We start from the raw sequence: 24,416 nt of genomic DNA, 5'->3' as shown, positions 1-24,416 counted from the left end.
AGGAAAGGAAAATGCCGAAAAGCAAAGGAATTGTTTAAAAATCAAAGATCTCTGGAGCGGCGCCTTCACACGACGCTGGCCCTCCAGACGCCGGCGCCGCTTTCCCACAATTAAGAAGGCGCCTCGGTATCTCTTGGCGCCTACCACGCACCCGCACGACCACGCATTTACGCACGCGACTCACCCGCTCGTGCGTGTGTAATTGTAAGTACACGTTCAATGAGAATACGCCAGGAATAATAAACACGCGTGTCAGTTGACAAGCGCTGCGAATCACGGAGATCTCCATCGCGTATCTTACGGCAGTTTGCGGATCTTAATGAATGGGCCTCTTTGTAAATCGTTTCGTTAATTAATTTCATAAACACGAAATATCAGATTCCTCGTAGAGATGAAATGTTTTGTAATTCATTAAGAAGTTGGGAAATATTAAGTGAACATTAAAGATAACGCAAAAATTGAGAGAAACCAGGTGAAATTGAGAGACACAGGGGATGATTTTCCAAATTTCACGAACGGCCGTCGAGGGCTGTCAGCGTGATTCGAAAGACGTGTCTGGAATAAGTTACTTTCGACTCATCGATGTTGCAGAGTCGAGAAATGGCCCCGAGGATCTCGTCCTGCCGTCGGACGAGAAAAATGGATTGTTTTGTTTTCGTTTCTAACCCCGTTCGAGAAACCTATCCGCCCTGAAACCAATACGCGAGCGATCCGATAAACCGAAGACGCGTTTGACACCCTTGACGTGTTCTAATTTTCAGAAACTTGACAGACGTCATCCCCTTGTTACTTTCGAGAACACCCACATTATAATATCAATTAAAAGAATCGAACAATAATGGATCGTTTGACAAAGTATCTCTACTTCAGCTATGTCGATTTTCTGAAATTAAAAAAGATCGAAAGGTTGCTTTGAGAAATTATAAAGAAGGAAGTAATTAAATGAATCAGGATTTAATCGCTGCTCGATTTTAGAGGCATCGTTCATGGTATGACTGGATTGGTTCGGTTGTTCAGCCATAGGCGGGTCTTCCGGCTTCTCCTCCGCCCCAACGTTACTCACCGCGTTATGGCTGTCCCGAGGCAAAAACAGATTTGCCATCTCCTTAATCGTCCCCCCGCATTTCCGATCACCATAATTATTATCGTCGCGAGGTTAGTTGGATTTTTTTGGGTGAACCGTAGATCGATGCCCTGTGTGTCCGGTGGATCAGCAGGAAAAAAATCATGCAATTTGTCAAGTTAATTATAAATCATGGTGAAATATGCACTATTTATTCATTAGGATGATATTCAAATAAAATAAAATAAGTCCTCTAAATACCATATTGATTTCTCCCTTTAAATGATAATAATTTTAATTAAGAGCTCAATCTACCCCCTAAACTTCCAGAAACTACCCCAGAGATGCACTTATTGGAATCATTCAAAAAATCTGTCTTTCATCGAATCTAAAATACAATCAGCTCCAAAAATGTCTCCTAGCTGAGGAGAGAAATTAAAATCTCCAATCAGAAAATCAGTGGTACGACCACCCCGTAGAAGCCGTGCTTGTGGCGCTTGACAGGCTGATCGTGGCGTGGGTGTGCTGGTAAAAATCTCCGGTCTGGAACACCGCCACGAATGCACACACATATTCAGAGATGATTGGTGGTGGTGTCCCAGTGTACCACGAGACCAACACTTGACTCCCTCGGAAGACCAAGTCACATTATACGTCTGTCCTCCGGCCTGACCGTTCAACCGTGACCATCCCCTGCCAGATTCGATCTCGCTTGACATTTAAACTGTTGTAATTCGTGAAACGAGACGAACGTGTGTCAACATCGGTTCGTAACGAGCTCACTTGGATTTTATAGTTTCTCCATGCTGTTCGTGCCGCGTTTACGTCCCCCTTTTATGACGTTTCGAGTGCGATTAACCCTCGACTGACAACTGTTTCGATTCTCAAGAAACAGGTCTCTTCGAGTGTTCATTTTACGATTTTTACTTACAACTGTTCTTCGATGACCGCGTCGTAAAGTGCCAGGATTATTAAATTCTCAGTGTCGTCCTTTGTGTCGAAGATCGAAGATTATTACCCATAAATCGTTGGGACCTTGGATATTTGGATACTTCGATTAATTCTTCGTTCATCGAAATAACTTGTCAGTGTATTTTAAGAGTGATAGTGTTACTGTTTCAAGGATACCATTTTGTAAAAGTGAAGTTTGAACGCGAACAATCCTCGAGGATGCATTAAAATGTTGTCTTCCTCGATCTCCGGAACACCCTTCAGCGTCCGCGATATTCTCAGCGAGGATCAGCAACTCGGCATCATGGATTGCTACCCTCCACCTCATCATCAACACCAGATCCAACAGCAACACATGTCTCAGGACTATTACGGCTACAATATCGTGCCGGAGAACAATTGGGATGTAGAAAAATTTAAAGAACAATCGATGCCTAATTATCCTCATTACCCGGACTTGAGTCATGTTCACCAGTTGACTCAGATGTCTCAACCGTATCCAGAATCGTCGGTTACAGAGGATGGTAGGTGAAATTTGTCCTGTTTTATGGGGAGCGGTGTTTTTTTTTCAAGGGGTTCTCGAGTGGTGAAGGTAATATGGCACTGGGGGTTGTTTTTTAGGTAACGTAGTTACTTCGAGCAAGACGGAGCTGAGGAAGAGCCAGTCTGGGAAAAGGACCAAGCGGAAGCCGAGGGTGCTGTTCTCACAGGTAAATTTATTGGGAATATTTAAAAAATTTGTCACTTTGTCTGAATTAAATTATTGTCCGCCAAAAGAACCCAATAACCAACCCTACCATCATTCAAAATTTCTTACGATTCATTACAGACACAAGTTTATGAATTGGAGCAACGATTCAAGCAGCAAAGGTACCTTAGTGCCCCAGAAAGAGAGCTCCTAGCCCAGACGTTAAAACTAACCAGCACCCAGGTGAAGATCTGGTTCCAAAATCGCCGATACAAGAACAAAAGGGCCAGATTGGAAGACGCGGAGAAACTACAAGCCCAAAATATGAAGAATCAATCCCTGAAGAAAATCCACGTGCCAGTATTAATTAAAGACGGAAAGCCAAATTTGCAAGAGCCCTATAACCCTCCTTACTGGTCAAACATCAGGCCAGATTTGAGCGTTTCCATGCAACCGGACTTCAGGATGAACGATATTCGTCTCAGTTCTGAATTCAGGCCGACGAATGGCGAAGCGAACATAAGTCCCGAGTTCAAACCGGAAATAACCCCCGAGCTGTGCGGAAAATCGAACTTGAACAGCGAAATGCAAACCTACCCTCGACCTAGTGTTCACGATTGTCACAGACAGATCAAGACGGAATATAAGGCGAACGAAAATGGCAACGAGGTGTCGCCATTTCCGGATCTGAAGAACATCCCGACGGATACGAAACCGATGATCTGCGACGGAAGACCGATAATGGACGTGACCAGCAGCGACTATGGGTACTCGAATTATCTGGGACCAGCTAATTATCAGATGCAATACGTAAATTACATGGAACAGGTGCCCATGGATCAAAATTTGCAGCGACTATGGTAGGGTCCAAAAATTTGGTACCTCCGAACTCTTGTGTCGATAATTCAATGTTCGTTATAGAAATTTTTACATTCATATCTTCTCATTTATATACAAATCATGAATGTGCAAATTGTTTCATGAAATTGTAAATATTTGAGATTTCATCAGTTGTGATTAACATTATCAGGAATTTAATATCGTATTAATAAGCTACTATCATAAATTTTCCCAAAAAAGTACAATTTATAGCTGAAAATCTCAAATATTTGAATTATGAAATGGAGAGCGACGTTACCAAAACAGGTAGCCAAAGAATAATCATTTAAGGTGTAACTTTTAATCATCGCGATTCGATAGCTTTAAGTTCGAGATAGAAGTTAAGGCCGATTGGCAGCTGTGTTTTATATATATATTTTTTTGTTTTCTCTCTTTTAGTTAGATAAGTTACCCTCTTCGAAATAGTAACGCACCGCTCAAGAGGCCCGAACGGAAATTGCTTCAAGTGGCCTTTGCGGAAACACCAGAGTTACTCCGTATTCCGCAGACCTGGTGTTTCTTCTTTCTTTTTTCTCTTGACTAATTCTATTCGTGAACGTTTATTCTGATGTTTCCGATCGAAAAACTGCGATCTCATTGTATTGTCATCTTCCATTCATGTGCACGATTCGAGACACAAATAAACAATGTGACAATAAAGTATTAATAATTTACAAAGAAAATTATGTTTCCTATTATTTGTAGCATTGGATTTAAGCAAAATCTCCAATTTACCTTAAATTCCTTTCAAATCCCTCCACTAAATTCGCGCTAATTTCAAATCCATAAATTTCTTTCTTTATTTTAACTTCACCCATTGATTTCCTCTCATATGCGGCTTTTCCCTCGTGGAAATCCACCGCGAGACGGTCAGCTCGATAAAACCGAAAATATGGCGAAATGGCATTTATAAATAGGTGAGTTCTGACAGCTTGAGCGAAGCCATGGGTGCCTTTTAGGTTATCGCGCGAGCACGACGGGTCATCTGGCAGTCAAGTGCCTTCACATAGACGATTCAACGTCGGCGTAATCGTTGTTCATGGTGCTACCGCTGCCATAAAGGACCATGGGAACAAGCTGATAAAAATGTCGCTGCTGATAGCTAGGAGAGAACGGGGGATTCACGTGGCTTTCCCATACGCTCTCACCTTCACCGCAGACCACCCTTCGAACGGGAAATGCTCCGCCTCTGTGCACCTGCACGCACCTGCCAGCACTTGTTCCTCGTGATCTGGCCCGTTTTACTCTCTCGACGAGATCCAGATGCGAGCCACCGGTTACAACGACCTCCAACTAAGCGTTAATTTCAGCTACGTGCCGATCATACAGGGTGATAAGGTCGCTGTTATTAATCGCTGAATTTTAGGGGCTTCTGACATGATTTATGAACGTACTAATGATTTCTAATTGCTGCAATTGGTAGCTGCATCATTTAACAGTAATTGATTGCAACTAATTGCACTGCAATTAAATGCATAAATCGGAATTTCTCCAACGGCTATTTAGCTCGAATTCTAAAAGCCCCATTAGGATATCGTGTATTCGCATAATCAATCACCGGACGTTCAACGCTGAAACACGATCTTATTTGCTTGCAAGCGAAAAGGAACCATCATGGGAGAGGAAAGGCTGATGCTGTGCAAATAGAGACACGAGTGCATATGCATAAAATTGTACGCAGATCGTTTGGATTTATTTAGAGACGACCCTGTCTTTCCGGCGCTCATTAATCACCCCGTGTCGGCCATATCTCTTCTTTTTTTTTAGACTTCAAATCAATGCATTGTATTATGATGACCTCATTAAGTGCTTAAAATTGTTTTTAATTGATTTCATTTTGATTACGTAAAGTGTTGACAAAGTTGGATTATTAATTAATGATGAACCAATTTCGAATTCTTAATTAAGTGATTAATTATATTTGGTTACCAAGTTAGATCGTGACGTAGTGAACTATGAATGCACGTCAAAGATGAGCAATATGACATGAGCTACTAATTATAGTAATGAGGTTTGCATTCAAATTATTGTAGAAATTATATAATTGATGTACTCATCCGAAGGTATGTTTTAATAAAGACACGGGCAAAATTTTATCAATTTCTTTTACAACCTTTTTTAGAATAATTTTTCAAACTCATTATAGAACTATTTCTTATATCTACAGAAGATAGAGTAGGACCCTTCTCTAGAGAATTCTACGTTTTCTGCTGGGAATATGGTCGAAGGTCTACTTTATCTGCAGTAGAGAAGTTCTCTGTTTAAGTTTCCCCAATACCGTTCATATTCTACTGCACTCTATGTTTTGAATTCAGAAAGAAGACCTTCCAATATCATATTTATTAAACACTAAATTTTTATAAATATAAATATGCGGCTATAATTTGTTGAAATACAAATGCAATTATTTTTAATTTAAACATTCCATAATATAAGCTGATTTCTCGAACGTTAATTGGACACTGAAGTAAACTATTCGCAATCCGAAATAGCTTAGCTGTCATTCGCCTTTGAAATCCTCATTAATGCTAGAATCGTCTTACTATAAACGTCTGAAAATAGTACCAATAAACCAGCCTATCCACAAACTACCGGAACCATTAAAAGAACAGAAATTTCTGCTGTCATCTCAGCGAGGTACAGCAATCAACTCGTCTAACAAGCAATACAGAACGTGTTCCGATTTCCCGACTGAAATTTATCTCGACTTCTACCGCCACTTAAATTCAACTGACATAATTAACAATTTAATTATGAAACCTTCCTGTCTAAATAATTTAACCATCCATATTTACATAGACTTTGCGTACGTCTGATTTATGACTGACCTATCCCTGTTATTCAAAATTAATGAAAAAAAGAGTTAAGAAGCAAAAGAAAGAAAGCTGCACGAGTTAATCCAAACAGTATCGAAAGAAATCTGGTTTTTATAGTCGGGATCGCGGCGTAGGATTGAATGAACAGCAAAAGATCGAAGAATAAAAGGCAGGACTCAAAGGTAAACGCAAAGGAGTGAGGATGAAAGGAGAGGAAGAAGTAAATGAGCGAGAGCGGTGGCGGCAGCGTATACTAAGCACTAATATTACATCTCTGAACTGACAGACGTGCGGACTTTAAAACCCAAGACTAACAAACAGTTAGCAGTCATCCGGTCTTCTTGTTTTTATATTCTTATGCCCGCCCATAGAGCACACGCACCGCTCGCAGCTCTTTCGCCCCCCGATGTTCGTTACTTTCGTTCATGTCGTCGAAAATGCCAGTTACCCTCGCCCACAAATTTCCTGTCGATCTTCGAGGAACCGTTTCAACTATATTTTGCTCCTCGATCCCTGTCTCGACTCTATCAGCAAGCAAAGCAGAAGCAATTTATCTTTACCTCTCCTATCCGAGGATCCAATATTCAAAGACGTACATATACGTTCTTGACACCTGAGCGTCCACCGTTCAAGACCGTATATACACGTTTTGATAAGTAAAAGAATTAAAAGCACGCACCGTCGAATTTTCTCTCGATCCGACGGCTCGATCGCGCGTCTCGATCAGCTCCATCTATTTATAAAGCAACTCGTCAGTTTACCACGAGAGAGAAAGAACAATTTTAGAGCGGTTATTGTTACGACTGGCCAGTCGAAAGTGGCTCCAGTATCGTCGAGTCCCAGCTATCGCCCCTGTATTCTCAACGATTTCTCAGACAGGGGTGGGCGAAACAGGGGTGGGAGTGAAAAAAAGAAATATCCGAGTGGCGGAATCGAACTCGTAAGAAAAGCGAATCGCGAAGCAAGTACAACGACGAAGAGCAGAGGGGTAGAACTGGTCTCGTTCGAGGGTAACTGAAATAAGGTATAATTTTCCGCGCCAATTAAGGTCTTTAAGAATTGCGACCAATTGAGCGGGAGGGTCAGGGCTTAGCTTTAGGGGAGAAGATGTACCGCCATCCCCCTATAATTTATTATTGATTAGATCGAATCGAGAAAAAGACAACTCAAGATCACGAACCTCTGCTCGTCTTCGAGATCGCCTTTTCAACACGCAGTTGGCCTTCTTCTCTTTCCGATCCTGTGTTCATGGTTCTGAACCGAGTAATAGGGAAATGACGGACGTCGTTTTTCCGGTTCGATTACTCGCCACCTGTTAATTGCTGATCGACCAGTATTGGCGAGAGAATCTGGCGAAAGAATTCATTGGGAGTGTCGCTTTTCAAGGGTTGACCGTAGATTGTTGATTTCTGAACAATAATTTGTTTGATAATAACTTGATATAGTATGCTAAAATTCCACGCTTGGATGGTTTTCAGTGGACAGAAAAAGTAACAGCGAGGGAATTCCAAGAAATATCACGAAAGGAACGTGGAATTATTTCCTCGTCGATATCTGGAACGCGTACGAGGCCATCATCGGATCAAGTGAGGCGTGATCCACGCTCCTGTGGTTCACACTTAATTAAACCGCCATAGGAACTCGGCTGACAGCACGTGGCGGACAATGCTGCAAGTCTTTAGCGGCGATTGTTATGTAAAGCACACCCTATATATGCACCACGTTGCTTCTCTCGACTCGATACGAGACGAAGTACGTACAACTGGATGTCAGAGGAACTTTTTCAAAGTATTCGACAGAATTCAAAGGAAACTACTGTGAAATTGCTGAAGAGCTAATTCTCGAAGTTACTTAAACGATCAATTTTTATTCTACTTATGTTTCCTTCCATGTTTGTTAAAATTCTGTAAGTAGATTGTTCTTGATCAGACAAGTTATGATGTAAAGTGTAACAGAAAGAAGGAAAATTTACGAAGCCAAAACCCTTTCAGTAAAATTTTGTTCATTTGACTCCAACGACAAGTTGACTCATCTTCTAAAATGAACATCTTAATTTCGAGAGCATTGAATTTCAAATGATTTCAAATTCAAATTCTAACACACCTGTAACTTCGAGTAGTTACATGGTTGAAGCATCATCAAAATTTCCCCGAATCGTTTCACGCAAGGGGTACTTTCTGGAAGTAGAGCTCCTTTTGCGAAAGGTTCGTCAGATCGCAACCCTTCGCGACTGCCACCCCTCGTCGTCGCTAGCCGGAAAAAAGGCAACGGAGGATCCCCCTCTGATCTGGTAACGCGTCGCTACGAAGCCGACAGAGCTTCTAGGAACCGTGGATTGGCTCGATGGTAAAAGCGACGACGCGGAGAGTGTCGTGGATTGGTTGTAGGGCGAGGCTTGCGTCGTGACGGAAGCGTCGCCGAGCATCCGCGTCCAGCCTGGGCTTCGTTTCAAGCTCCACCTACGCAACGACCCGCGAAACTCGAATTTCTGCCAAGCGTATTCCGCTCGAGACGACGGAAGCGTAATCGTCGAGAGTTTCAAGCTAGAGCGAAAGGGGTGAATTCAGCAAGGGGTAAGTTAGAAACACGGGGTGTAAAAGGGTGTACAATTTAAAAAAAGATAGAAGAAAATGACAAATCAACGCGTGAATAATTCTTAATAATTATTTTCAGGGGAAAATTCATTAACACCCTTAATTTACAGACAAAATCAAACACAATTAACACGTCGTCAAATATAGATTAATAAATCTACAATGGACGTGTTAGAGAGCTTCCAGTGAGGGCTAATTCCATCAGAAACGTTCAACCATTCATCTGGAAGGATCAATTTAAGTCATCTAGTTAGGGGGTTAAGGAGCAGCGAAGAGACGCGTGAAAAACCGTGTTCTGAAGATCGAAAAAGGATCGGAAAGAGGAAGAAGAATGGTCGTAAGTCGCGATCGACGAGAGCCAGAGAGTGGAGGGATGTTTGAGCTGGTGGGGGTGGCTGGCATAGAAGGGGGAGATAGCGGGGAAGGGAAGAAGGAAGCTGACGGCGAAGTGGCCGCAGACTAATTCGAAAAATAAGTCTCCACGCGCGACAAGCACACTTGACCGAAGCACACTCGCCGCGAAAGGGTGCACGCGGTCCGCCTCGAGTGTTCGCGAGTGACAATTAATTAATTCGATCGACAAAAGAATTCGTGAACGTGAAAATTGTCGACCGGTCTCAATCGAACCGTGTCTGCAGTGCTTGTGACTCTGAAAAGTGTTGAACAATCGAACTAGAAAGATGTTTCTCGAGGGTTGTTACTGTCTTCAAAAGTGAAACATGTTAATTATTAACAAAATGAAAGAAATTTCCTGTTAGACTGTCGAACAGAAGACCAAAGGAACTTTTCCAAAAATTTTGTAGTAGAATTGTTTCTATTCGTTATAAGAAAAAAGGAAACATGTCAGAGATCATGGACGAAGAGAAAAGAAGCGAAGCTTCTCCGAAACCTTCTCAATTAACCCCCTTCAGCATCGCGGACATTCTCAGCAGAAGAACTTCTTATCCGAATCACGAACGACGGTCTTCGGAGTCTGAAGAAGCGCAGGGAACATCGTTCACGAAGAAACATCACCGAGAATACGATTGTTCAGAAAACGAATACAAAGAGGGCCAATCGGAACAGGATTCAAATCAGATGGCTCGGTTCTCAAGGCTGTCTTCGCCTGATTTGAGCGTGGCTCGTGAACTGGATATACTAACGAGGAACCTGGTTCACGCGAACATCACAAATTTTGGAACTATCCCGCACCTGCCACAGGGAACGTTCAAACACCTCGAGAATCTGGGGAACATGGCTGCTTATCAACCGATCAAGGAATCGAGGGAATCCTCTCAGAGGCAACAGGACGAGGCTCTGGACATGAGCAAGAATAAATACTTGGGTAAGTGAAAAGCTAAATTTAAAAATTAATCAATTAAACTATGTCTGATCACACACTGTCGTTTCTACTGTGGGATTCAGCAAATTGAGGGTTAATTAAGGAAAGGAATAAACTAGTGGTAAAATTACGAGGTCCTCAATCGGAAAATCAGTCTGATAACGATAACTAAACAGAGTTCTGAATGAATTAAGAGAGGAGGCAGTCGGTACTTGGATCGTAAGTCCTCGTTGCAGCCTCCATACTGTTTCCCTTCTGGGTGATCGTGTGTCTGCCACGAGGATACGAGGCTTAAGAGATCATTTAGGCCTCCCCGGGTATCCTTGTAACAGGCGAGCTTTTCAAGGGTTTTTTAAGTTAACCCGAGCGTAGATAACGTGATCGAATGTAATTTTAGTAGCATAAGTGGTGCTCGACCGGGCAGACGTCACAAGTGGCCGGCACTCGGCTTCTTGCACTTGTTCGATCCCTGGCCACACTGTTGCTCTGTCTTGAATCCTCGACGATTCGTGGATCGCCGCAAAAACAAATTTAGATCAAGGTTACCGGGACTGAATTCCAAGGAAATCATTTTTCTTTTTTCTTTTTTTTTTTATCGATCGTTCGAAATTCGTGGTCTTGCAAACAAGAAAAAGGGATGCTGGCACGACGATTCGAGTTCTGTTTGAACTAACTCGTGAATGAGAGAATTCGTCCTGATTCGCGATACATTTTGCTAACACGGGACCTGCAATTAAGTAATTCCTTCGTACCTGCGACTATTTCGTCCGCGACGACTCCTACCTTTTCTACCATTCGGGGCTGAAGGGAACAGGCACGAGCTGGCACCGATTCAAGACTCACTCAACAAATTACGAATCCCTCTTTTACCCTGCTACCGTTCCCGGGAATCACTTAATATGGTAATGGACAGGAAGCAGTTCTTAAAATTAAGATTCATATTAATTTAGATAATTTGATAAATAAACATGAGAAAGTGCAAAGTAAACCGTAGCGAAAGGATTGAAGCACCCTTTCCAACATCTAATGACAAAATAATTTTCAAAAATTCTTATCGAAATCGTGAAGTATCAAATCGTTACATATCCGACGCTACGGTACCGCCGTCGCTCTGTCCACACCATTCATCATGCCTCTAAAGAGACACTATAATATTACGCAAAAAAATCAGCATTCTTCTGGCCTGTTCTCTTACGACCCTCTTGAAGGATAACGTTTCATTTGACCAACGTTTAAGGTCCATATCAATTTATTTGAAAACGATGAGAGGGCGACGTTCGGGGAAGGTGTACGAAGAAGGGTCATCTCGATGTAATCGGAGTGAGAGCAAACGGCACTTGCTGCTCTCGAACACTCTCGATGTAGGACGCGTAGGAGAATGTTTGACGAGCGTCAGAGTAGGGACGCATTAGCTGGACGAGATGGCATACGAGTTGACGTCGAAAGTGATCAAATATAGATCTCTCTAAATGCTTTGCGTCCCCCAAACGGTAGCCGCTGCTGATAAACATTGACGCAGGACGAGGAAAACGACCTGGGCCACGTACGAAATAATTATGATGTCACCGTGTCGGTAGATCTTTTCAACTAATACCATTCTTTATTCAAAAATTCCAGTTTCATTCATTGTTTCTTACTCGAACTCGTAACGCGCCGACGTGGCACATAAAAAGTTTCTCGAACGAAGAAAAATAGCCCCAAAGTATCGAGGGGAATTGATAACAAAGGCAGAAAGTTCGAGCTAAAAGCGCTCCTCGGTGCCAGAAGCTCGGAAAACAAAGTGACCGATGCGCGGGGGTTGGTGAAGAATTTTAGGACGTACATACTGCACTCCGCGTTGCAACCGGTTAAACTTAGAGGAGAATTACCGTGGAACAGTAGCGTAAACATGTCGGAGTAGCGAGTGCACGTGTTAATGTTTGAACGAGACATCAAAAGCGGGCGGAACTCTCTCCGATCGTTCGTTCGCCGCTTCTATGGCTGTCCGAGGATGGTTACTCGTTGCTCCATCTTCCTCTTCGCTTTCTCAAACGGGAAACTCGTTTGATTTACGATCGTGGTAGATCATCGGTTGCCAATCTACGTGTTTGTTTGCGTTCGAATTTGCTGAACCTCCAATCGATTTTCTCCTCTTTTTCGTCTTTAAACTTTGCCTTTAACGAGATCCATGCGTCATCCGCGAGAATATCACACGGAGTAGGTGAAAGATTATTCCATCCAAGAGTAATTCTCGATTTCTTTCGCAGAGGATGGAGAAGAGGATATGTACGAGGCACAGAATCACGGGCAAAATCTTCAGAGTAGAAAAAAAAGAAGCAGAGCGGCCTTTTCTCACGCGCAAGTTTACGAACTCGAGAGAAGATTCGCGGCACAGAAATACCTGTCCGGACCGGAAAGAGCGGATCTTGCGAGAGGACTGAAGCTAACGGAGACTCAAGTGAAGATCTGGTTCCAGAACAGACGGTATTTATTTTAGAATTTAACGCAGAACTAAAGAGCGTTTACTAAAGGTACGTTAATGAATTTTGACTAATTGGAATGTGAATTTTTTCCAGATACAAGACGAAGAGACGACAGCAACAGGAATTGGGCGCCCTGGTTAATTCCGGAAACGCGAGGCGCGTGGCTGTACGCGTTCTCGTGCATCCGGACGAGCATTTGAGGGGATTGCCACTTCGTGGTTCCGGCCAACTTCCCGGACAAATGTCAACCCCGCAAATTCATCCGGCGAACAAAGCGCTCAGCGGTTTCCCGTACTACTGTCTCCCCTATCATCCCCTGCTCTGCCCACCCCTTCACTCTACTCATATTCAGGTACAAAACACGATCACGCCGGATCTCGATCCGAGCCAGTTGGCGAAAATGAACGACGAGAAATAAATCGGTATCGTTTCGTCGATATCGAAACACGCGTTCGTTCGCTAAACTCGGAAACTGACCACTTTATCATTTTCTAAATGGAATTATTTAAATTATGACAATTGGGGTGCTTGCGTGGGTGCCCTAATTAAGTAGCGTTAAAACTAGTCCATCTGGCGTTGCTCCATTCTATTTTCCTTTACTTTATTCTTTTAATTTTGTCTCGCTACTATTTTATTAGATATTAATTGAGGAAAATTTTTATTATTGATTTGATTTATATTTTTATTTCTAATTATGCAACGGATTGAAACTCTTTATTTATGTTATAAATTCAAATAACCGACGTATTCTAACCACAATGACACATCAATACTGCGAAGCAACGATTAAACAGCACGATATTGATTAGAACAATTCACCCCTATATGCGTTAATTGTAAACCTACTTATAAATATATCTAGGAAGAGGATCGTGTAAATTAGTGTGTAAATAATTGTATAAAATTGAATTCGAGTCGAATGGTATCGGTGAACGGAATATTTATTTATTCTGAAGCCTCAAGACGTTGTAACGTGAAATTGCTATCCTAGAAAAATCGCGTTTAGATTATGTCAGTAGTCCGAGGGTTAAATTAGAGCGGCTGGATATGTTAAAAGGTACGAAGAATGATGCGTCCATAAAATGAAACGAATTCAATTAAGAGATAAAACAGAAGCGTTTAAGAAAGGATCAACAACGTTCTTGGTGGCTCACGTGCAATAAAACCGATCATCACCGATACCGATTTAGCGTAATTACACTATTGTTTCTGCGTACCTATGTGATGATACAGATCTATGCAAATATACATGGTTCATTAAAAAAGGAAAAAAAATGCAAGTGTTTATTCATTTTTACCCTCTTGAAGAGGTCTCGCTCGAACGTCGTGGCTGAGATCGTAAAAAACTTGACGTGCTTGATCCGAGACATCTTCCAAAGAAGTAGCTCTTTTCTCCAGTAACGTCGTGTTCTTTTATCCTTATCTTTAGAGACGTTAAAGATTCACTGACAGAACAAAAAAAAAACACAATAAATAATAATTCTAACCGCGGGGACAATTAACCCCTTCAAAATAATGAATTTTAAATTCCACGATTCAGAATTTTTAGAATTAGAGTACTTTCGTGGAAATAACGATGTAGTTTAGCGAATCAATTAGAGGACAAGTGTCGATTTAATTGAAAAATCACCGTAAATATCTATCAGTCATGGGATGGAAGCGACTTTCCCATAAGAGTTTTAATAGCTCCATCTGGGTGGGCCCGACAGACATCAGATATGTTTATTCAGACGCGGAGACGAGCAGACTTAACCGACGGACAGAGGAAAAAAGGCTAGATCTGACACTCATCTGTTATAAACAAAGGAGTTACATTATCCTCCTGAAAAGGGCCTTTACGCTTCCTTCTCCCGATCTGCATAAAAAGGAGTGCGTGTTCAAAGAGCCCGCCGCTCATTTCGGACCCCTCTGGGATCGTCCAGAGTCATCTTCATCGTCGAAACACTTCTTGAAACATTTCTTTCTTTGCTTGCCTCGAATCAAGATTCGGCCAAAAGTATATTTGATGAAACGACAAACGAAAAAGGCATCCGATAATGTTTGAAAACGAAAGGAATTTCATCGCAATTAAAATCATTCGCCGCTGGCCCATCAATGACAAAGTTGACTCGTAGAAACGAGCAGAGATCGGTCGGAAGATGGATTTTATAGTCGTTTCTGCAGTCCATTACTGCTACGTTTATATCGTGTTCTAAACATTCGAAAGCCATAATGCTCTCGCGTTAAACGAAGCCTTGTGCTGACACACACGGTCGTTACTAGTTCCCGAACTAGCCGGATTACTTGCGGTTTCCATTAAGAAATTCACGCGGCCTATTGTATCGAATAAATCAGCCTTCGGAGACGATCCAAATCGTTCCGCGACCTATTTCCTCTGTCCTGCCATTTCGAATCTCAAAAAGCACACGGTTGATTCCAAAGAAAACAAAATCGTTAATCGTCGCGTTCGTAGAAACCTTCGAATCTTAAAATTATTGGCAGAATTTTGAATTCGTTCAATAAAAGTCACGAGCACTTTGCGTCAGTGTTCTTCCTCGAAATTGATTCGCATTATTTCCCTGATCTTACACAGAGTAATTCCCAATATTGTTGGTAAGAAAAATAAACAACATTCAACAGTAGCAGATTCGACGGAGAATTTCAAACGATTCATCATGAATTGTCCCGAAAATTTTCAAATTTCTCCGCAGAATAGACTGTGAAATTCTGGCGAATTTCGGGAAAGAGAGGCAGAACACTTTAGCCCGGAATTTCCTATCAGCGAAAAAACAAGGAGGGCACTGCGATTCGAGAGAGGAGTATATGTCGGTCTAACGACACCGGTGGCTGACTTCTCTCCCGAAACAAGAAAGGGACGATTTGACGCTCAATCAACCGACGAAAGCTAATTTTCATTAGCTGTTAATAGCGCTGAACGGTCTTCCGTCTGTCCAACCCTCTCCCTTGGTTCGCCGTTCTCACCCCTTTCGCCCTTTTCTCTCACTGTATGGCCTCGTTCCGACGATTTCACTCGATGCTAGGTCCGCGGACCAAGTAGCAGACGAGCCTCTCGAACGAAGTTAATTCCGAAGGACGCAAACCGTTTTAAAAATATCGTCTAAAAAGGTGGGGGGGTTCGTTAACTCGGTAGAGTTCGATGGTAATTAGTAATTTGCTCCAGTTGCTTTACTCTAGTCGAACTGTTACGAAAATTGATGTAGACGCGATGAAATAAAATTTTCAACCCTTTAACTACCGACTAAAAAATGGTAACCGTAGAATTTATTTGGCTAGCGAACTATATGGCGGCTATTATCAATTTTGCACGAGCCATTTCAGGGCGGAACAAAAAAATTCCCTTTTTTCCATGGCGAACACGCTGCCTCTTACAATAGCCGGGAAACGGGAATTTAAAAGTATAATCGACCCGTGCACGCCCTGCGAAATACTTTTCACCGTCCAACGAATCGTTTTCTCGTCAACCTTTCATAAAATCTCCCGCATGGGATGTCATCGAAAGGATTATAAATGGAACTAATGGAATCTTTAATGTATCTTTACGGTTTGTTTGAAGCTTGTCATCGGGTTTAAGTCGAAAATGGAATCGCGGTCCCCTTTAACCTCTTCAATAGTCCGTGTGACACTCTGGTTCCTGGGTCTCCTTGGCAACCATCCCGATTGAAACGCGTGTCAGAAGTCAGGAAGACGGTGTGTAAGAGAGATGAGGAAAAAAAAGGAAGAGAGGCCACGACTGGAGAGACGAAAAGTGGCGGCAGAAAATCTCAAACTTCGAACCGGCAATTCTGTCCACCTTACCAAGACGTGGCGTGCTTGAATAAAAATCAGCACGAATTCTATTGATTGCCATGGTGAAAATAATCGTATGTAAAACTCGTTACAAATTACTGAGAAAATTATAATGAGGAAACTTTGTGATGCATATAAAAACTCTGAAAATTTTTAAAAGAATTCAATTATTTGATCGTAGAATCGGAATGATCTTGTCAAAGGGACATTAAATTTCAGCTAACAGGAAGGATATTTTCGAGCTTCGAATTCGCGGTCAGAGAGAATTGGTCAAAGAGCGTACGGATCATCGAGCGGGTAACGATGCTTACTTTGGTCGAAGGAACGAAGAAGTTGCCGTAGGAAACTACGGAGGAAACCATTTCCTCCGGCTTTTTCCGGCATTTCAAAGAAGCAATTTACCGATTTTTCGTGGCGAAGCGACGTCGAGGAAAATTGGCGCACGAGCGGCCAATCAACAGCGTTTCATGCAGGTCCGCGGCTACGGAGTTCAGAAAATTCTTTCGCTCGAATTTCCTTCTCCGACCTCCGACCTGAAACGAGCATCCTCGAAAGCGTCCACTTCGTTCCTAATTCCATCGAATTAAGTGACGACGTCGGGAAAGACTTGTTGAAAATGAAGGAACGAGATGATTTACTCAAAGTGATTCGACGAAAGGGTTGAAAATTTTAGGACTGTATAAAGAAATTTGCAACCAGAAGTAATGGAAAATATTTAGAAATCAAGTTAACGCGTGTATCGACTGATAAGTGTGTACATTTAACGAATTACACGTGGTTGGTAACGAAAGGGTTAACAAGATTAAACGAGAGGTATCAATAGCAGTGGCAGATCGCAAACACGATCGCGAGGCTACTTTGTAAAAACTGTTCGGTCAAATAGGTGTGGGTGGTTATAGGTGGCCGCCTATAAATAAGTCTCAAATTACTCTCGCGAGTAAGACGGTCTTGTTTTAGCAGCCATTTTGGAAAAATAAACGACATAGCCGCGTAGGAAACAGATGACTCGGGTCTGCGGATGCCAGCTTCGTCGTCAGAGTGACAGCCGCCGCTCACTCGATTGTTTTTCAGTTTACGTTAACGTTTCGTTTTCCTTTCGATACGGTCGTTGAACGAACCACCGTGCTCGCCCTTTATTGCCGTTTGCGTGCGCCCGGGGTTATATCGGGCCTCCGACCGACTCCTTCCTCGGAATTATTTGATTTTATGAGAGATCGTCGCTTCGTCGCGAGCTTAGTCGTTCTTCTCGACGAGCAAAAGAACCGGGAGACATCGTTTTTGTCGCTCCATTCGTCTTGCCTGATGCGACAAACGAAATTGGATGACGGAGACGACCGAGGGTTGACAAACGACTTAATTTGCGCTCAACTAGATGACGTTTATTGATTCGGAATAATTTTTATTTTCTTATTTTTCTAGTTAACGAATAGATAAAGATATTAAGTAATTTTTACAATAATCTATAATCCATCCAACGAGACGAGACAGTATATGCGTAGAAATTCACGTGCTCGAAGCAGGCTCGGCTCACAGTACACAAACCTCGACCGCAACGGTTGAAGAACTGGAAACAACTGAGCTCCGGCCCTGCGTCGAGCGCGTGAATTTGTAAACATATCCTGACTCGCCTCGTTGGATGGATTATAGGACGTTTCATAACATAAGCGATATGCAAGTGAAAAGGCTTAGATTTGAAAATAAAACGAAAGCAAAATGCAAGTATTTAATTACACCCTCGATTAATGCAAATAGAATAAATCAATATTAATGTGATAAGATTATTTGAACCGAGCAAACACTGAGGCGTAAACTTCTATACCTACTGTTGTAAAAAATAACGTGAAGGTACCTAAATGTTCCTAACAGAATAAAGTAGATTCCTACAGAAGCAGTAGATGATAAACGCTTAAAATCCCTAGATCATTTACCGAAGTCGATAAACTAGAAATCCCCAGTCGGGAAAAGTTACCAAGAACAGTCGCGAGATCGTGTTCGCAGGATAGTCGACAGATGACGAAATAATTCCTATGGCTGCTGCACCCTTTTCAACCCTACCACCAGAACGAATGGTAATGGCTCATAAATCCCCGTGCTTTTTTTCATAGACGTAGGTTCCATTCTTTCTTATTTTCGAGCAACCGAGTGTGAATAATCGAATAATTATCTCTCCAGCTCGCAATTAGGCCACCACGGAAGAACTTTTTCCCAGAGCCATCGCCTCGGAACTGACTCACCCTACCAATCATCAATTATTTACCTTTTCTTTGTTACTTCTTCAGCTACCGAGCATTTTGTCACCGTAAAGAACTCGTTCCTTTACATTTATTCAACGTATAATGAATTTGCATTGCTGATCAGTTCTCTAAATTACATCCATCATTCTCTTGCATTCCACTATAGGTTCTAAATTATTGAATTTTTTAATGCAATCTTCCTAAACAAAAAGAAGATGCAGAAGCTGACGATTACTACAAGCAATTACTTCGTTTCGTTAAGCGATCCCGGTATCTGGGAGAAATCTCCAGCCCGACAAAGTTAAGAGGATTCATCGATAGCTCGAGGAGCTCGCACCTTCGGCCAGGCGGCTCGTGCAACCCGCTAATTTTCCTAATAGATTAAGCATCGGAAGAGGTTGTCATTTAGCTGGCACGCTAAGTGAGCCCGAGCACCGTGCACCATTGTTTCACAAACAAAAGACGGCCGCTTTGCGAGTCATGGCGGTGTTCTTTGAACGCCCCTCGGCCAATCAGCGGACGCGTTTAGCGGGCGCCAAGTACAAAAGAAACCGGCCAGCAGATGATTGAGATTTTCTTCGCGGACATTCGTCCCTTCTCTCTTCAACATACTGACTCGGATAAAGAGGGAAATACCGCGACGACGCAGATCGGAACTAATTTGTGAGACGAAAGACCGAGGAAGGGATGGAAAACTGAGGAGGACCACCTGGTTATTCGATGAAGTTGTTGTCGTTACCGGCAAGACGATAAACTTCACCTCAAAATCGATTCTACACGAGTGGAACAAGAAATCGGCCGCCAACGCGAAATTGAAAGAAATACAAACTAAACGTGTTTCAAGCGTGAACGACGTTTTTCATCGGCGGATTAATTAAACATGAACGGAAACCGATACAGGCTTTTGCTGACCGTTTGTAAAAACCGAGTCCTACGCTTGCCACCGAAGCGTGAAAAAGATGGAATTTTAATTCCTCGCTTCGATTCAATAGAATCCCGCGATCCTCGATGACAATGTCTCCGTTGAAAACAGTAACAAATTGTTTCTCTTTGTTTTTCTGGACAGACTCCTTGATTACACGATTTAATGAAGATCTTTGAAACAACTACTGCTGTCAGAGCAATAAGTAACGCAACAAAGTATTTCAATTTTCTAAAAAAAAAAAAAAGAAAAAACCTTCTAAAATGTGTAACAGTGTGGAAAAACGATTTAAAAAGTTCATTGACAGGATTCAGCCGCATCATCGGCGGTTCCTTTGGCTAGGTCGGTTTCTCAAGCCTGGTCAATGTCGAATTTTAAGGCTCCCAAGATCGCTAATTGATTAATCATGATCCCTCGATCCTTTTTCTATTCTTTGTATTCTTTTCCCTTAATCCTTGCCCGTGTTGACCTTGGAACAGAAGCGGTGGATCGCGTAGAAAAAAGTAGCATGATCCTTGACTTTCGAGCAAACGATTTCTTCGTCGAAGAACACTGACCAACGCATCCGGTACGAGACGAGGGGTACGAATAAGGGGAACTTCAGCCCCTCGAGGTAGATGGTAAGGACCTCCGTGCTCGCGATTTCGCGGTCACCGGGGATGCACGATTGAATTTTCATCGTCGAAACCTATTATCGTTCGCGGGCTGCTCGTGGCGAAGATCGATTTGCATTTTAAAGCGGGTCGAACACGCCACCGCTATGCAATTAACTCGATAAGATTTACAACTTCATGTGGTGTTACATCGCGCAAGAAATCGCGATTTATCGAGAAGAGTACACAGTCGAACGAATCGGTTCAAACGCGTTCCAGTCGATCTTTCTTCGGAAATTAGACCGCCAATTAAGAGATTCAAATTAATACGACAAATTTTCGAAGGATTAAAATTTCAGTAACCAAAGCGTTAGAAAAATTGAGAAATTAGACCACCAATGATGATATCCTTTTTTGATTTTTTGACTAAATCAGGAGATATTTCTTCGAGGATTCTCTGACTAATCCAGAGTCGAGGAAAAATTCGTTTAACTCGACAAACGAGACACCTAACGGGCTTTGAATTTACGGATGCATAAATTTGCTCTTAGCTTCCAGATAGAGCTGAACGATTTCACGTTCTACTAATAGGTTTCGTGTACAGCTACCGTATTCCCATATCGTTGAGACTTTACGTTCGGATGAACCTGTTTATGGATCTTCAGGTACCACCCACTGATCTCGAGCTGAGCTTTTGATCTCGAGAATGTTGACTGTTCGATGAGAACAGGTATCATCACCATAATTGGTTAATAAATTCACTTTTCTTATTTTATTATTCTCAGAAACAAACTCGGAGTCGCTCTTCATAGAACACGAATGTGATTCAGTAATTTAAACAACATATATCAATGTTGATTTAATTAGAATTATAGAGTATTGACTGATTAATCGGAGAGAAATTCCACTAAGGGAAAGTTCATTCTGATGTATCTACTTTTGGAGAAACTTTTCATTCCCGGTTTTCATCGTTTTGTCGAGGCGGTAACGGGTAAAGTAACAGCTTAAAGGGCTAATTAAATCAAAGGTTGCCGCCGCGGACCGGTAATAAAAGTAAGAACACGTCTAGGGATATGCATTATAGATGGACGCAGCAATCAAATAAAAAGCTTTCAGAAATGGAGATAAACACAATAGCCTGTTCGGTGTTTCTCGACCTGTCGGTCTTTCCGGCCTGTCATAAAAACGAAGATTCTTTTAATTAACGTTAAAAGGGAATCCGAAGATCGATAACCCAGCCCATCGTTGTTCACCGGATAAAAAAAGTAACAATTGAAATAAATTCAAAAATAAAATTCAATTCCTTTTGTCGATCATCGATGACTTCCACAGCAAAATTCCAAGAGAGCTGTTTTATTCCCAACAAATAAACACCTTCAATTTCATAAAATATGCAGAAACGTGCGTCCCTGGTTCATAAGATAGCCGGCGTTTAAAGACTTAATAGAGATTCTTCGTCCTCTCCATCAAAGGTTACGTCCTTCATGGTTGCATGGGTCTCCAGCTTCGTCCTTTTAACCCTAACTCTGTCTCTGATTTATCTTCCTAGACTCGTCTTTCTTCATATTACACTCCGACTTATCCCAGGTCCATCTTCCCTCCGTTAGATTCCATTCCCATCTCCCTCGAGGGTTTATCAGGGAAAAAAGTAGACAAGACGTTGCAATGGAACGAAAGGAGGACGAACGAGGTGCAACGATCTGTCACGAAGTGTAACACAGGTGGCAAAAGGACAATATTCGTTTGGTAAAAACAGAATCCATTAACGACTTTGAAGAACAGTCTTAATGGCGGAAAATTAGCAAGCCTTTCAAATCAACGATCGGTTTCTTACACCACCCTAAGTAGATAATTTGATAAACAAGATTAATATAAATTATGAGCTGTCTTCTTGGAAAACGAAAGTATTATTGCGATTTCTCTTCTTGCACTTTGTAAGAAACGAGTTTGATATCAATTATTTATACTGAATACTTTACAGGATAAATTACACTTCGTTTTCTTCGAAAATGGGGAAGATTGTTTCGAGAAAAAGGGATACCAGGGATTAGAAAGATTAGAAGGAAATAGCCGGGGTGTAAAAAATCCTACCCGTTTAACAGGAAGATTTTTTTAATAAGATGTCGCCATCCTGCTCGTACCTGGGGAGCAACGATGGCGCCTGAACGTGGCGTTTCGCAGAAAACAAGGCATTCGCGCGGGCATCTTGCAGAATTCCTGTCTCAACCATTTCCGCAGAGAGGCAACGACTATGCGTCGATGTTGCCAGCTGCAGAGATACAATTTACCCAAACTCATTATCACAATCACGAGAGAAGATTTAAGTATTACTTGCAAAAATTTGAAAAAATCACCTGGCACTTTGAATTCTACAAAGATTCTCAAGATTCTATATAGAGAAAAGTTTCTATTTCGTGAAATTCCATTTGGTGGAACCGCTGAAAACGCATGCAAAGCAGCGTTCCAGACGAAAGTATCGTGGTAGCGGGGCCCGGGTCAATAGACGATAATTAACCGAGCTACCGAAAGGAAGCTGATTATACAAATGGCGTTGTTTCCGAAGAAAAGGGTTCCCGAGGGTGTTGCCGACCGGTCTTTTCAACGGCGATTCTGCGACGCTCCGTGGCGCGTATCGACGCCGACAGACAACGTCACCCAACATGTCTTTTTCGGTCTGAACGACACCGATGATTACCGGCTTCGTCGCGTCCGAGTCAAAATATTTCTTCAACCCTTGCCAATAAATCCCGATACGTTCAAATAAAATTGAACTGCAATAACGGGTCAATAAGAAATGTTAATAACTGTAATTTAATCTCAAGGACCGTGCTTTTAAATACGATATATACAATCTCTTTTTAGTTCTCCATCTAATTGGGCAGTTATAATTGTACAATAAAGAGAAAGAGAAGAAAAATGAATCAGGGTTTGCGTGTAAATGGGGTAGAAGAAAGAGGCGAGAAGGCAGAGGTCAACGTAGACACGGAAAAGGGCGGAGGGAGAGGGCGAGGAGAAGAGAAACGCGAATAAAGACAGCGATAGCGAGGAAAAAGAGGATACCACTCGCGGACTTACGACCCCTTTTGGCCGACTGCGGCTCCGGACTAATGATCGAAGAAAGGAGCCGCCTAAACGACCCGTGTCCTCGGGTGTTAGGCTCTCCTTTCGACCGGGCTTGGATTCACGGCAGAGTGTCCAGGGGGTTCCCTCGTTACCGTCTGCCAAAGAGGGCCGCGTTTTATAAGGACGGGATCAAGTACACAATACGTACTTATGAATCAAAATCGATTCGATGCCTAAATATTCCTTCGAATAATCGCTTTGTGAGATCGAGTTAACACTGAGGTGTCGAAACGCAGGCTCGTTAGGAAGTTAAACACGGTTATAAGTTATGAATTGATCAGTGTCTTCAAGGATACTCGATGCAATCCCCCACCCGGTATATTGTTAAAAGAGTCGCTTTTTGGACCAACTCGTTAAGGGTTTAGAAATATTCCATAATTAGCTGCGGTTGGCGCTGTTCTTGATCTCGTCCCTAGCGACGGGATCGTCGGAATAAGCCATCCACTTTTCAGGTGGGTCGGCCACAAATTCCCCTCTCGATGCGATTAGCCGACACACGAAATAATAGACGCATAATTTTTCATTAACTCCAGCCGTTGGTCTCTTTGTCTTTAGGCAGCCAACTATTCCAGGCATCAGAGCAACCCCTAACTCGATTGACTAGTTTGGTCTGGGGGACTTTTACCCCCTTCGTTCATAACCGGACAAGTATTTCAGGCGTCAGACCTCTTGGTGACGATCGTCGATATATGAAAAGATAAACATTTTTTTTAAGATCATCCTGAGGTATCATCGGGTCGTTTTGACATCGTGAACCGAAAGGACATGCTAGCGGCGAGGGCGAGCATAAAGTGGCCGCGTTCGAACGTTACAGGTGTATTTACACGCATACGTCCGACGATTAACCAAACGAGACAAGGGTCTCCCGTATCGAACACTATCTACCCAATATCGAAACATCGCTGAGCGATTTGGTTCGTCGTGTTCGTCTCTCACCTCGATCCGTCTTGCTTTACCATCCTCTAGAAGCCAGCTCGCCATCTT

At 42.4% G+C, this 24,416-nt stretch overlaps 2 protein-coding genes across 2 annotated transcripts; both read left to right on the top strand.

The window, feature by feature from the left end:
• The first annotated feature begins 1,630 nt into the window (after positions 1–1,630).
• On the top strand, positions 1,631–4,227 carry LOC117600645 (uncharacterized). The gene is made up of 3 exons (XM_034316334.2): positions 1,631–2,538; positions 2,636–2,724; positions 2,844–4,227. The coding sequence occupies exons 1-3, from the start codon at positions 2,244–2,246 to the stop codon at positions 3,564–3,566; spliced, it is 1,107 nt and encodes a 368-aa protein (XP_034172225.2). The 5' UTR covers positions 1,631–2,243; the 3' UTR covers positions 3,567–4,227.
• A 5,127-nt stretch (positions 4,228–9,354) lies between these two features.
• Positions 9,355–14,027, top strand: LOC117600875 (uncharacterized). The gene is made up of 3 exons (XM_034316852.2): positions 9,355–10,315; positions 12,559–12,775; positions 12,868–14,027. The coding sequence occupies exons 1-3, from the start codon at positions 9,832–9,834 to the stop codon at positions 13,190–13,192; spliced, it is 1,026 nt and encodes a 341-aa protein (XP_034172743.1). The 5' UTR covers positions 9,355–9,831; the 3' UTR covers positions 13,193–14,027.
• Positions 14,028–24,416: the final 10,389 nt, after the last annotated feature.

This window comes from Osmia lignaria, chromosome 16, assembly GCF_051020975.1.
Source record: "Osmia lignaria lignaria isolate PbOS001 chromosome 16, iyOsmLign1, whole genome shotgun sequence".
Classification (NCBI taxonomy): Eukaryota; Metazoa; Arthropoda; class Insecta; order Hymenoptera; family Megachilidae; genus Osmia; species Osmia lignaria.
The sequence above is the reverse complement of the archived record's forward strand: the minus strand, read 5'-3'. Positions and strand labels throughout refer to the sequence as shown.

Coding starts and splice junctions, on each gene's coding strand:
- LOC117600645 (XM_034316334.2), top strand. CDS start 2,244: ATGTTGTCTTCCTCGATCTCCGGAACACCCTTCAGCGTCCGCGATATT. Junction 2,539..2,635: donor ATCGTCGGTTACAGAGGATG/GTAGGTGAAATT, acceptor GTTGTTTTTTAG/GTAACGTAGTTACTTCGAGC. Junction 2,725..2,843: donor CGAGGGTGCTGTTCTCACAG/GTAAATTTATTG, acceptor GATTCATTACAG/ACACAAGTTTATGAATTGGA.
- LOC117600875 (XM_034316852.2), top strand. CDS start 9,832: ATGTCAGAGATCATGGACGAAGAGAAAAGAAGCGAAGCTTCTCCGAAA. Junction 10,316..12,558: donor GAGCAAGAATAAATACTTGG/GTAAGTGAAAAG, acceptor TTTCTTTCGCAG/AGGATGGAGAAGAGGATATG. Junction 12,776..12,867: donor ATCTGGTTCCAGAACAGACG/GTATTTATTTTA, acceptor AATTTTTTCCAG/ATACAAGACGAAGAGACGAC.